Source organism: Lactuca sativa, chromosome 5 (genome assembly GCF_002870075.4).
Source record: "Lactuca sativa cultivar Salinas chromosome 5, Lsat_Salinas_v11, whole genome shotgun sequence".
NCBI lineage: Eukaryota > Viridiplantae > Streptophyta > Magnoliopsida > Asterales > Asteraceae > Lactuca > Lactuca sativa.
In genome coordinates, this window is record NC_056627.2 from 195,605,960 (window position 1) to 195,621,523 (window position 15,564).

A 15,564-nucleotide genomic window follows, 5' to 3' on the forward strand; every position below is an offset into this window, starting at 1 on the left:
GATCATCCCTTTTTTGAGTCCTATTTGGATAGTTGTATTATCTTGGAGTCGAGGGAGTACAACCACTTGTATGTTTGGGCTTTTTCCAGTGGGGAGTATATATCTGGGACAGTGAAGGAGAGTAGTTTCAGATCTCCATTACGTACATTTATTCACCGCCTGGTTGCCTCCACTATTCATCATTATGAGGAGCATGATAAGGTTCCCATAGGTGATCCTTTTCCTATGTGGTGACTGCTTCACACCGATGTCCACCTCCGCATTCCTTACATCATTTCCTCCTTCTTTTCCTCCACTCTAGCTTTTGGCACTCAATCACGAAGCAGGATTTGTGGTTGCCATTTTATTAGCCGCTTGGCTCGTCCCTATGGGGTTGACACTCATGTGATGGCTCATTATCCCTTATGGGACCTGGAGGAGACAACTTTGAGGAGGGTACGAGAGATTGAGCATGGAATGGATCAGGTTTGGAGGATACCTCTTGATGATGTTTTTGTGCCCATTCTCAAGGTATATCTGGAGCATAGAGAGGAGCAGGAGTTACAGCAGGTCCGTCGTCAGCAACGGGTTAGGCGAGCTCCTACTGCTACTCATCACAGTTTGATGCCCAATATGGATATATCCTATCTTTCTAGGCATATGGATAATTTGAATGGGGAGGTTCATGATATTCGTCATTGTCAGTAGTGGATAGCAAGGGCTATAAGTGATTGGTTTGCTTATCAGGTATTTGCTTAACCTCCTTACCAGTAACCGAGTGACGGAGCTGCTACATGTGGGACAAATCATGATGACAATGATGATGAGGAGGAGGGGAATGATGATGGTGATGGAGATTACCAGGAGTACGAAGATAGGGATATTTAGTTGCTTTTCTTTGGACATGATGTTTATAGGTAGTTTGTTCTTTTATATCTGAGTAGGTTATGTTGTATGGCTATAAACCCTTCTTTTATAGACTACTTTATGATGTAATTATTTATCTCTTTTCTTCTCATTGTTGTTTTGTTTATGCTCCTTAAATTTCACAAGTGTCTAGTCTATTAATTACCATATTTAGGTTTAGTTGTTCATTAGGCCTATCTGATGGGTTTTGAGCATTCTAACACTCCTTAGGTGTAAATGCAACCCTAGAAACCTTGGATCTATGTTTTACTAAGATACATGCAAATTTGCTTTTCCAAGGTTCTTAAACTAACTAGCATGGCATGGGGAACTTTGAAACATAAAAAGCTAGTAGAGTTACATACCTTTTGGTAGTGGTTGATTGCTCGGAGTTTGAGAGCCTAGCACCAATAATGTGGATGCCTCAAATGGAAGTCATAAATCACCACAAACCTTGGAAACTTGAGAGAGTAGTTGGGCACTTCTAGAAATCGGCCACCCTTAGTTCTCACACAAAAACTAGTGCCATTTCAAGTGCCAAATACTCCTTTATATAGTATGGAGGATTATGGTTACATCCATGTAAACCCTAATACCCATGACCTTTCATTTCCATGAGATCCATGGGTTAAAGCTCCATGGACTATCCATGGACTTACCATGCAAGCCTAGCCCATTCTAAATAAGCATTAGCCCACACTATATAAATACTAGAGTCCATATTTAATTAGTCACCCTTTTGATCACTAAATTAATTCTAAATTAATTTTAGATCAAGACTAATTAAATAATATTATTTCATATTAATATATTAGAACTTATAATAAATTAACAAATCATAACCTATACTATTCTCAAAAGATTATCCATATAAATTGTTCGGGTGAAGTGCAACCCAAATGGACCATGCCGGGTCGGGTCAAGTACATCTCAAATATAGTTATCGACTTAGACACCTTATCCAACCGTCTCCCACTTGGATAAGTCTAATAACTATAGTTGCAATTATGACTTCAAGAACCGACTGGCAATCGTAGCTGTTAAAACTTTGTTGAAAAATGAAGCACCATTTTAGATAAGTGATCATATAATCCTCTGTTCTAGATATCAACGGGAAAAATACATGGAACAATGTCTTACTTATTGTCCAACAGTTTGTTTCCCGATTTCCGATTTGTTTGACATAGAACTTAATTGAACACATCAATTTAGTTCTGGCCGGGCTCGGTGCATGGGTCAACACAAAATCATCGAGGGGCCCAGATTTCGCTTCTAATTCAATAAGGAATAGATAAACTTCGACTCATATGCTTGTCCTACTACTTGTTGAATCATACACAAAGGCACGTATAATCAATGTATAACCAACTCATAGTCAACAACTCATATCTCTAGGTTTGGAGACTTATATGATATTACCGTCTCACGATCACTAGAGATAAATTCCATGAAGTGATACAAGCGAGCATGGGTTGAATCCAATACTCAGAACTTATGAGCACTCATGAGTGTTGTAGCAACTCTTGCTATGTCCAACAGCTTAGACATCTACAAGTCAACTTCATGATAGTCTTGATTCATATCTACTTCCAACATACGACCAACTGTGGAGAATTTGAATAATTTGATGTACCATAACATAATTATTCTGGAAGTCAAAACATGCAAATTGAAATGATAGTAAATGATTGACAAAAAATAGCAACACTTTACTTATAAATAAACAACTTTTATTTATCATCAAATGTTAATTACACTTTACAAATTTCAAAGCTATCTAATTTCCAAAACTAATATTGTTGAATCATGAAGTGACCCTCTTGAACTTAGTCTACTGTAGCCCTCAAGGATCTGCAGTCAAGCCATCATCAGCAGCTTTACTTAGTTTAATTTTATCTACTTTTCTGTAATATTCTCTATTGTCCAGTATGCCTTGCATGACTACTCTTAGAGATGTGATCCAATGTAATTCATGAGTCTCTATATATAGAGCTCATTCTTTCATAGTTAAAAGATATTAATCTGAACGATCTTCAAGTCTATCTATTTACATCATTCTATTACGCATCTCATATTTCTTCTTACTCTTTAAATCCTCTCGAACATAACTGATAATTACTTCTCTATGGAGCAAGTCATTTGTGACTTTATCATTAAGTTTGATCTCACTCACTAACTTGGTGTGAATGCCTTCCATGTTATGAATCAACTTATGTGTATACTTGATATATTACTTGCTGTCATTTACATTTCCTTACATTTCCGCAACTAACTCTCTAACTATCTAACTCATTAACTTATTATTGTTGAGCTTTTAGATCCTTTGAGATTAAGTATTCCGCAACTATACTTGTTCTAATGTTTATTCAAGTGTGTCTCAAGTTTTTCTCTCAACATTTGATATCAGAGCCATAGTGGTTGCTTTTTGAAAAACAAAAATATGATTTTCAAAGGGCCTTCTATACCACTGAAGTTCATTTCTTAAAAAAACAAGAAAAAATGGCACAAGAACTATCTCTGAATATTTCCAACAGTGTTGGTGGTTTAAATCGAGCTCCAATATTGGTGGCAAATGACTACCATCACTGGTCTCAGAGAATGGAAAGGTACTTAAGGATACTTGGTAGATATGTATGGCGGTCCATAGAAGAAGGACCACACGTCCCTGTTCTTACACCTGCTCAAACTAATGGAGCCACAGCCAGGCTAGGAGGAGGACAACCAGTCATGAACCGTCCCACCAAAGATGATCTCGATAAACTGGAAAAAGATGTTGTTGCTTTTTATGAAATTTCTTGTGGAGTTGCTCCTGACAACTTCGACATTATCATAAACTGTAAATCAACAAAAGAGATCTGGGATGTTCTCAAGAATTTTTACGAAGGCTCAGAACAAGCTCAAGATAAGAAGCTCACAGCTGCGCTCAATGAATTCAACAACTTCAAAGCGCATACTGGCGAAAGTTTAGAAGTCTCCTTCAAAAGATTCAATCTAATAGTCACTAAGTTATCAAATGTTGGCACCATCTGCAGTAACCATGAAACAAGCCTCCAATTTCTCAACGGCTTGGGAAGACATTGGACTACTGCTAAGATGATAGTACAAGGAGATAGAAAGATTCATTCCCTGTCTCTCTACAAGCTCTATGGGGAACTGCAATCAAAAGAATCCACCGTACTCAAAGACTGTGTTGACTTCGGAGGACCACTTGCTCTTTTAGCACAAGCTCCTCATAATCAATCTTACTCTCCCTCGTATGATACTACACCGCAGTCGTACGAAGCCGACTCAGAGAATGATAATGAAGAAGAATTTCAGAAGGCTATTGCTCTTGTTAGTAAACAGTTCAACCGGCTACCACTTCCCTCCTTTAGTAAGAATCAACATTTCAACAAACCTCCTTTCAACCATAACTTCAACCCACAAAATAATCATTCTCATTATCCCAAAAGTTCTCACCCACCACCGCAGTCTCAAAATACTCAACCAAAGGAGGCACCGCAGTCCATTCAAACCTCGGACTCTGGTACTCCCTCAGAAGACAAAAGTGATGTTGTAATATGTCACAAGTGCAGCAAAGAGAATCATTTTGCAAAAGATTGCAAAGCAAATGTGGTGAAAGACAGAGCATTCTACCTTAGAATGGCTCAAGAATTGGAGGAAAAGGAAAAGGATAGGGCATACGTGGCCCATGTCAAAAGAAACCATCAAGTTTGGTCATCTGGAGATGAAGAAGAAACCATCAGCCATATCAAAGGAAAAGGAAAAATCTGCATGCTGGCAACTGCTGATGATGATGGGTCTACAAAGCTGGAAAGGAACTACTGCTACATGGCAAAAGATGGAACTCTAAGCATCGTCGAACACGTAAAAATCATGATTCAAACTCTAAACTATAACATGCATGACTGTCAACCCTTCATAGACAATCTTAATGACACATGTGTTGCCGTCCTTACAGACTACAACAAAGCCTTAGATGAGAAGAACATAGATTCCCAAGAGATGTTTCATGTGAGAGGACGATTGGACAACAAAAGACTCAAAATGGCCATGTTAGAAAAGGATTTAGAGTTAGAAAAAGATGCAAGAATGTTGAGTGAAACACAACTAGAAATAGCTTTGAACCAAATAGATTTAGCTCAAAGTGAGATTGTACGCTTAAATCTTAAATAGAAAAATTGTTCAATGAAAATGAAGCTATTGAAAATTTGGTTAATAATGGAACTGTGGACAATACATACAATTGGGGTTGGTCCAATGGATATCCTACCACAAAGGATTCCTCACCCCGGTTTAACAAAGGTCGACTATATGTCCCTCCGGACCGAGAATTTCATTTCCCAGTCAATGACAAGACTTTTCCCGAAGATATCAGAACCGACTTTGGTAGACTTCATAAGCTAAGTAACAATTATGTCATTGAGGAAATTGTGCTTGAGGTTTCGGGTCACTCAAGTGATCAAACTCCTATCTCTGGTACGATCAACCTCAAATTCTCAGCCCTCATCTGTTGTTGATGAAGAAATGAATCATAGAAAGTCCCGAAGTCTCACAGTACTTTCCACCTTTGTCCTCAGACCGCAGTGCCTCTCACTATAGTCATGATCCTCAGAAAAGTCCCATTGAAGTCACGACTCAGACTTACGCTACGATAGCTAAGTCTTGCTTACCATAGTCCACAATAAAAATCTCTGCGACTCTTCAACCAATTCACCATGAACTACCCATAGAAAACTTTGACGTAGGTCAATGCTCTCAAAACCATGAATCTTCAAGTTCTGATGAGTCAATCCCTCATTGTCAAAACTTTTCAAAGGTTTCCAGGAAACCGCAGTTGAACACTATTGACTGCAATTCTCCAAAAACATTAGCAAAAAAGGCTTTTAAAGAGGATACTCGATCCCGAGGCACAAATCGACAAACCTTTTCTAAAAATAAAAGGCACGTCAGATTACCAAAATCTAAGAGTCCAGAAAAGTTAGTTTTTGCTCACTATTTTTCAAAAAACTCTCCCATCAAGAAAAAAATACAAAAATGAATGTACAGTTTCAACATCCATTCCCAACTCATCTGACACAACCTAAAAGAAAGAAAGGTCTTTTCGAAGCAATGGTTTTCAAATCTATTCCTCAGATAATCCAAAATGGAAGGGTATCTTACCCATTCCAACACTTTTAAAATCACATCAAAATTTCAACAAGTGGAAGGGCATTTTACCAAATCCTAGGAAAAGGTCCAAGGTATGTACAAGTGCTAAATCTTTTTCAAAACAAACTTTTTCAATTTCCAACAACACCAATGTCAGATATTACCAACCTCGGACCGGTCACAAGCCTACCTCATCCTTCCGACCACTGACCAAACCTAGTGTCAAAACAAAAGATAAAATTTCAGCTTGTCAATGTCAATGTAGTTTTCAAAAAGGTTTATCTCATGTCAAAACAGATCCTTTTCAGCAACCTCGTAACTTTTCAAAACAACGCAACACTCCAAAAACTCACAAACACCTAGGACTAGGATTAAAAGTTGACACAAAACCAGTCCATGCAACCTCGATTCATGCATCAATCAGAAACTCATCCTTTGTCCCAGGCTCCAAACTAGTTTGGATGCCTAAACTAACTGTGTAATTCTCAGGCCCTATGCAAGGAGGAACAAGAAGAAGAATGGTTAATCGAAAGTGCCTGCTCCTTGCACATGACTGGAAGGTTAGAATACCTTCGAGATTTCAGGCCAATTTGCAACGGTAGAAATGTCACATTCGGGAACAGTGTGAATGGGATAATCCGAGGTTATGATGTTCTTACTACGGGAAACTTCTCTATTCAAAAGGTTGCTTATGTAGAAGGCCTTAAACACAATCTCATCAGTGTTGGTCAACTATCTAAAGCAGGCCATCGTGTTGAATTTGATGACCAATTTTGCTATGTAATGACAAGCGATAGGAGCACTTGTCTGATCAAGTCCAGATCCGAAAGTACTATGTACCCTCCGGATGTATCTCTGATCATAGGCAACCCGCAGTTATGCTTCCTATCCAAAGCAGTATCTGAAGTCAGCTGGATATGGCACCGCAAGCTAGCTCACCTCAACTTCAGATACATCAACAATTTGGTCACAGGCGAACTATTCAGAGGTCTTCCAATTCTTAAGTTCAGTAATGATACTCTATATCCCGCATGTGAATGTGGAAAGAAATTCAAGGCAAGTCACCCCACGGTGATCGACTCCTCAATTTCTGAACCATTGGAACTCTTACACATTGATCTCTGCGGTCCAACTACCATAGCAAATCTTCATCACAAAAAATACATACTGGTTATAGTGGATCACTTCGCATGTTTCACATGGGTCTTCTTTCTTCGACTCAAGTCAGAAACACTGCAGGTGTTGAAAAACTTCATCAAGGAAATTGAACTTCAAATCAAGTTACCAGTTAGACGTATCCGAAGTGATAATGGAACCGAGTTTACTAAACATCTCCTAAAAAGTTTCTTGGTTTCCAAAGGCATTACTCACAACTTCTCAGCTCCTTACACACCGCAACAAAATGGTGTAGTAGAGCGAAGGAACCGCACTCTAGTAGAAGTTGCCAGATCTATGCTTAATTTCGCTCACCTTCCTCTCTACTTCTGGGCCGAAGCAGTAGCCACAACCTGTTTCGTACAAAACCGAAGCATCGTGTGCAAACGTCTCAACAAAACACCATATGAGGGCCTTAACAACCGCAAAATGTTCGATTCTTTAATATATTTGGGTGTAGATGTTTCGTAATCAACAACAGAGACCACCTCAACTAATTCGCACCAAAGTCTGATGAAGGCATCTTCCTTGGCTACTCCACTAACAAGGTTGCTAATCGAGTTCTCATTAGAACCACAAGGTTGATAATTGAAAGCTTCGATGTAAAATTTGATGACTATCACATCCACAACACCGCTCCATCAACCGAAACCACAGCAATTCTAGAAAGTGATATTCCTGCCTCTTCGGGTCCATTAAATATAGTTGAAGTAAACTATGATGATCTCTTCGATCCAGTAGATACAACCAAGTTATCCGAAGTTCTTGTGTCCCTAGAAGCTCAACAGCAGCATGCTGCCGTATCTAATCCTAAAATGTCCGATGAAGTATCACTAAATACTTCCACCTCGCCGGTTGAGGGGGGAAAACTCAACTTCGGACCATACAACAACCATCGTGGTTCTAGTACTAGTAGATGCAGCTCCAACTATTATCCGCAGATATTTTCAACCATCAAACGTTTCTTCGGATTCGGATGATGAAAACATAGAAAACATTAACACAAGAACAGATTCAAGGATTATCACACTCCCATCCACAATCTTGGGGAACCTTTGCAGGTTCAAGGGGAACTCCCGTCTGCACTCCAGGGGGAACCTTCACCTTTTGCCCATGAAAACTCTGATCCCTCCTTCCCGGTTCAAGACAACTCAGCATGATGTTCTCAAGTCCAGGGGGAACTGCCGTCTCTAACCGCATAGTCTTCTCATATTGAAGACATTCCCTCCACCGCAACTGCTGATCATCTGCAACCCCGTCTACACGTATTGACGAAAGACCACCCACCAGGTCAAATCATCGGCAACCCATCCGCAGGAACCCAAACTAATTCATCCAAGGACTTATCCGATCACTGTCACTACGCAATGTTTTTGTCCTCGGTCGAGCCCCGATCGATCAAAGAAGCATTACTTGATCCTGACTGGATATCCGAAATGCAAGAAAGGCTAGAAAAATTCAAAAGAAACAAAGTATGACAGCTCATTCCAAAGCCGCAAGGCCACACCAAGCGGGTACTAGATGGGTGTACAAGAATAAATTAGATGAATCCGGTGCGGTCATCAGAAACAAGGATGGACTAGTTGCCAAGGGATATAGTCAACTTGAAGGTATTTACTATGATGAAACGTATGCTCTGGTAGCACGAATGGAAGCCATCTAGATCTTCTTAGTATACATAGCTCACAAGAACATCAAAGTTCATCAAATGGATGTGAAAAGTGCTTTTGTCAACGGTGAATTAAAAGAGGAGGTTTATCTTCAGCAACCTCTGGGCTTCAAAATTCTTGAATTTCCAAACCACTGCTACAAGATTGAAAAAGAAGTCTACGGTCTAAAACAAGCCCCAAGAGCATGGTACGAGACTCTCTCTGAATTTCTTGTCTCATCCGGATACAAAAAGAGGAGTGATTTTATCCCACTTTTGTTAAGAGAAAAACTTGAGAGACACTTGAACAAACGTTAGAACAAGTATAGTTGTGGAATTAGTTAATCTCAAAGGATCTAAAAGCTCAACAATAATAAGTTAATGAGTTATATAGTTAGATAGTTAGTTGCGAAAATGTAAGGAAGCATAAATGACAACAGGTGATATATCAAGTAAACACATAAGTCGATTCATAACATGGAATGCATTCAAACCAAGTTAGTGAGTGAGATCAAGCTTAGTGATAAAGTCATGAATGACTTGCTTCGAAGAGAAATATTAATCAGTTATGTTCGAGAGGATTTAGAGTAAGAAAGATATGAGATGAATAAGAGAAATGTATACTTGAAGATAATTCAGATAGATAGAAGTGAAAGATTCATATTAACTGAGAAAGAATGAACTCTATTTATAGAGACTCAAGAATTACATTTGATTCACTCTCTAAGAGTATCCATGCAAGGCATACTGGACAATAGAGAGTATTACAGATAAGATAGATAAAAATAAACTAAGTAAAGTAAGAAGACTGCAGTTGGATAGATGACTCCGGATGAGGCTGCTGATGGGAGCTTGATTGCGGATCTTTGTAGGTTGCGGTAGGTTAAGTTAAGAGGGTCACTTCATGTTTCAACAATTTCCCCCTAAGTGACTTCTAACTTTTTCTTCACCTATCAAGTTTAAGAAACTTGATCAGAATCCACCAAAACTTCCTGATATTTTCGAACCTAGTGATCCTCCTAAAAATCTCGAACTTGACTTCGGCAGTCGTATGTTTTGATTTTTCTACTGCGGTTTGACAAATTTCAAGTTGCTTCTTTGTGAGGCGGTTCATGGAGGTCACGGGAATGAAGTATTTGACTTGATCGGTCTTTCTTTTGAAGATGAATCCAAGTTCAGGGAAGTTTGTTGCACCTAGGGATCTTTCTTGATAGCCTTCGGTTGGCATCGGTGTAGGATCGAGTGGTGGTAAATCGAATTTCTTGGCAATGGTTGGGTGGATATCCGCATCGATTTTTGCAAAGTCGCAGACAGTTTCCTTCAGATAAGTGCTTGCCCTTTCAAGTGCTATCTGCATTTTCGGGTACTTTCACGATTGTTTTGGAACACCTTTTCTATAAGAAAAACTTCTTATGGGTTCATATAGGGGAAGTCAGCTTGGGTGTGGACATAGTCCTGATTCCTTCTTGTGAGTGTGTATTGTACGAAGTCAGCCTTCATGAATTTCTGGGGCTTGAAGTTCTTGACTGCTGATGGTCTATCATTAGACCATATTTTCTCAATGGGAGAGGCATGCTTGGCATAAAATCGATTAAGTCTCTCGAATTCCATTGGCAATCTTTTGTGATCCGGAAGGCTACGGTGAAACTGCTCACATACTGTGAAGTATTTAGCATTTGGGGTGATTGGAACATCCCAGTAGCCATCAGAGGGGGGTTTAGCATAGGTGAGATATGGTTTGTAGTCATCATCTAGCAGTCTGCGGTGAGGATTGATCCAATAGTTTATCAAGGATTCAACCATAACAGTTTTGAAACCGCATTCTCTCCATTTGAGCTCAGCAAGTTTAGCTGCTTTCCAGTCAACTTTCTTCTGTTTGGTGACAAGAGAGTCATTTGAGCTTGGAGAAGGCATGTAATCTTCCAGATTCTTAAAGTGAGGGGGAGTTTCAGGTTGTTCAGGATAGGGAACGATTTTTTGTTACAGTGGAGGAGATTGATTGCTTGGACTCTTGTGAGGAGATGGTTGTTGTGAAGGTTGCGGTGAAGGAATTTTCTGAGAAGCACTGTTGGATTGATGATCTTCTTCATAGTGTTCTTCTTCATGATGGTCTTCTTCACTTCCCCCTCTTGAGGAGTTCAAACCTGGAGCCTCCTCAAGCCATTGTTTAAGACCATTGACCTTGGCACACACTTCCTGAAAATGGGCTTTGAGAACATCAGCCAGTTGCTGATTCTCAAGAATGGTGGTGTTAAAGAGTAGCCGATGAATCTCCTGTGTCAGTTGGAGAATTTTAGGGCCATGGAAGTTTGAAGATAAAGATCGTTGGAGTCTGTTGATGGTTGCATGAAGGACTGAAATAGTGGACTCATAAGCAGTGTGAGTCTCAGCTATCAGTTTCTGGGAAAGAGAGGATTGGTCCGCAATGGCTGTTTGCAAATTGTCCTTGATTATGGATACCTCATAGAGGAGGCACTCCGCAACAGCCATGAATTCCTTTTGATCTGCTTGGCGATTGACGTAAAGGGACCGAATTCCCATTTCTACTTTGAGAGAAATTCTCTGAGCAGCTAGGCGTTCCCATGTCTCCAAGCGTTCAATCCTTTCGATCAAGGACTGCGGTACCGGATGGTCTTCTAATTGCGGTTAAGATATCTTAACTGCGACAAGAATTTGATCTACTTTGGATTGTAGACTTAGGAATTCTTTCCTTGAAACAACCATCTTCTTCTTTTTCTTTTTCTCCTTAGGCTTAGAGGTTGAGTGTTGAAAACCACTCGATTCCTCTTCTTCATCAAACATCATGAGGTCATTATCCAAAGGACTGGGCTGATTAACCTCATGTAGATCAACATCATCAAAACCGAAGGTGGGAGCAGAGCTGACTTGGATTTCAATGCCTTCATCTTGAGAGTCTTTGGCAGTTGGAGATGGAGGGGGCTTTGAAGGAGTTTGATCAGCAGTAGCTTCTTGAGCTTTACGGATAGTATCAGCCATGTTATCCATCAAATCTTGAACTTTGTGGAAAGTAGTTATGGTATTGGCATTGTTGATTGCGTCTACCCAATACTTAGATAAGGATTAGATTTCTTGTTGTTTCTGCTAAAGCTGCATTGTTTGTTGTGCCTTTCTTGATTGGAATGCCCTACGGAAAGTGACATATTTCTTGGCTTCGGCTTCATTTGATGGTTGATACTTTCTCCATGAATCATTTAGTTCTGTTTCGTCAATTCCTTGGTATCGCACCGAGGTATCCCTCAGGTTCACAGATCCTTGCACATTAGTGCTCACCGTGCCTAAACCACCTGTTACAGATGTAAGCATAGTAGGATTTCTTGAGCTTCCTTGGTCTCCTTGACCTAAAGTCAAGTATGGCCTCATCTCATTTTTGGAAAAGGCTGAAGAGTTGCCTTGCAGTTAGGAAGGTGTTTGTAGTGTTTGGGTAACAGACAAAAGTATGGAGTGCAACTCCTCTGGTGAAAATAAATGAAGACGGGAAGCCCTAGAGATCCTAGGGCAGGAGCCAGTTCTATCCTCTTAGGATTGACCTGGGGTGAATCTCCACATTGTGGTGAAGCAGACGCACCACCTGCGTCTGAGTGGTATTTGATGGTTGATTCGAATGGGTGTGCGGCCACCCCAAGGACTACCGGAGCCTTTTGAGAGGCTGAGGTATTAGTCTGATTACGCATTTGGCCAGTGGAATCGTTTTTTCTTTTCTTAAGGGTTGCGATGGGTTGATCGTCCTCATCAGAATCACTACTAGAGGGAGAGGGAGATTGATGTTTGCTTGGATCAACTTGTGTTATCATAGGTGGGGTGATTTTCCTTATCTTTGAAGGATTACCTTGTTTGGAAGCATCCTTTTGGGAGTTCCTTGTTTCTTGGTGTTGCGGGGGCCTTGAAGAATGGAGGCTGACTGTTTGTGTCTTTGGGATAATGACAAGCTGGAAAGAGTTGTGGAAGATGGGACTGCGGTACTACCAGGGGCAGTGATTGCGGATGTGGTTTGTAGAGGCGGGGTAGGAAGGTATGGGGCAATGCCTTCCTTAGCCTCGATATGGTCTGAGACATCAGCAGTCTTAAGACCAAGAGTAGAGAGAATGTGGGTTGGTAGTCTTCTAATGGGTCCAAAAACAGACTGATCAGATGAGGGATTGTATATTTTGAGATCCTTGGTGACAAATAGGTTGACGTCGTTGCCCATGCTAATTCATGCATCCGCATGGAGGTCTGAGATGCATAGAGACCAGAACCTTGCAAATGTTAGTTCGGTAGGGTTCTCTCTTGGGCTTTCCTTTGGAATGTATTGCAAGAAGTCGTCCCATAGTATCTGACTGAAGTTGACGTCATGGCCGGTGAAGATACTCCATAATAACTCTAGGGGCTTCAATCCCATGTTATCTATGCCTCCGGTTCTGCCGGATAGACTGCGGATTACAAAATGGCAAACAAATTTCCAGACCGTAGGCTGTTGGTTTTTCTTGAATTCTCCAATGCCTTTGATTTTCTTTTGATATCCCATCTGGTAGAGCGCAGAAAGGATGTCCACCATGGATGGAGTGAAAACCTTGATTGAGGGATGAACAAGGAGGTTAATGGCAGTGAGAAACTTTTCTTTAGTCAGAATAACCAAAGAATCGTTAACGAGATATAGATGCACTTCTTGACGATTCTTGAGTGGCCGATACGCTGAGAAAGCACACTTGAATAGGGTTGAAAGAGGAACAACGTATGTGAATGAATCGAAGGGTCCAAACAGTGGGTGATTGGACAAAATCTTGATCATCAATTTTGTTGGACCATTGTAGAAGGATTGCTCTTTGAACACAACTCTGAAGTTTCTAGAGGCAATCGTAGGTGTTGGATGTCTTGAAGCAGAGTCCGAACCAGTAGCGTTTACTGATCCAGATGCCTTTACGTGTTTCTTGGATACGCCTGATTTCACCATTGTAGGAGGTTGAAGAAGCTTTGCAATAGAAGAAACAGAGTGCAAGAGAAAGATTGAAGTTCAGAGAGCGTAAAATTTTCTTGGGGAAGAAGAAGGGGGTTTTATCGTGACTTATTGGAGCGGGAAATGATTTTAACCTATGTGAATTTGGGTAAAAACGTTTGGGTGTTTTTTTTTTTCGAAATTAAGAGAGTTAATCTCGGCCACAGATTAAGAAAAAGGATTAAATTTGTTTTTTGAGATTTACCAAAAAAGGGTTTGCATTTAATGAAATGTCAGACTTTAAACCCACGTCTGGAAAGCATGTGGTGAGGGAGAGATTAATCCGTTGGGTAAAGGGAAGTTGTAACGGATCAGATATTTTAGCGTAATAGGAAGAGACATATTAAAAAGATTTGATTTTGGGAAATCTATCTTTTTGTCATCATACCTAAAATAGGTCTAACACGAGGTTTATTCAAAAAGGATGAGACAGTTACACAAAGAATGTTTTTTGTTAATGTTTTCCCTATTTAATCAAGGATCACTAAATAGCACACCATGTTTTTTTTTTAAAAATGTAACAGTTTGAAAATCAATTAAAGTGACTACAGATTAAGAAAGTGACTGCGGATTGAAACTTCATTGCGGATGGATCATATGTTGTCGGATGGATGACTGCGGTAGAAGAACTGAGAGGAGCACTTGAGAAAAGATTGGTAGTAACAAACAGTAAGGACCATTGAAGTATAAGTATGATATATGGCTGCGGTACATAGGATATATCAAAACCATTTATCATAAATAACTTCAAATAGGACCGCAATGTAGACCAAGGATGGTATGTAGTACCTATCAATTCAAAAAGAGTTGTGGGTTCGGATTCATCATTCCTAACATTTGTAAGAAACTGTTGAGTTTCGTAGAGTCAAATGACTTTGTGAATACATCAGCAATCTCTTCATGAGTATGGACAAAAATTAGTTCAATGTTACCTTTTAGGATGTAGTCTTTGATGAAGTGATACCGTAGTTCAATATGCTTGGTATTGGAGTGATGAATAAGATTGTGAGAAATCGCTATAGCACTTTGAGAGTCACAGTAGATTGGTATTCACAACATTTTGTATCCGTAATCCAATAGTTGTGTTTTCATCCATAAGACTTGAGAACAACAGCTGGCTGCGGCCACGTATTCAGCTTATGTGGTAGACAATGATACACAATTTTGTTTCCTTGATGACCAGCTGACGAGTCTTCCACCCAAAAATTTGCGTCCACCTGAGGTGATTTTGCGAACAAGTTTACATCCAACATGATCCGCATCTGTGAATGCCTGAAGACTGAAATCATTTCCTGCAGGGTACCATAATCCAAGAGTTTTGCTACCCTTCAAGTACCATAGGATTTGCTTGGCTGCGGTCATGTGTGACATTTTTGGGTCAGTCTGGTACCTTGCGCATACACCCGTTGCAAAGACTATATCTGGTCGGCTTGCAGTGAGGTACATCAAAGAGCCAATAATACCTCTATAAGTCTTGTGATCAACAGATTCGCCTGAAGGATCAGCAGATATCTTATATCCGAAGGCCATAGGGACCTTAGCCGAAGAACAGTTGTCCATTGAATATTTCTTTAACAGTTCTGAGGTGTATTTTTCTTGATGAATGAATATCCCTTGAGGGACTTGTTTCACTTTAAGTCCTAGAAAGAAGTTAATCTCTCTATTCATGCTCATTTGGAACTTGTTGGTCATGAGCTTAACAAACTCATCCACCATCTTTTGATCAGTTGAG

General features: G+C 40.0%; 1 protein-coding gene across 1 annotated transcript; it reads right to left on the bottom strand.

Moving 5' to 3' along the window:
• Window positions 1-14,969: 14,969 nt before the first annotated feature.
• LOC128134284 (uncharacterized mitochondrial protein AtMg00810-like) lies at window positions 14,970-15,362 on the bottom strand. The gene has a single exon (XM_052771840.1). It carries the CDS (start codon window positions 15,360-15,362, stop codon window positions 14,970-14,972), a length of 393 nt encoding a protein of 130 aa, XP_052627800.1.
• Window positions 15,363-15,564: the final 202 nt, after the last annotated feature.

Coding starts and splice junctions, on each gene's coding strand:
- LOC128134284 (XM_052771840.1), bottom strand. CDS start 15,362: ATGGCCTTCGGATATAAGATATCTGCTGATCCTTCAGGCGAATCTGTT.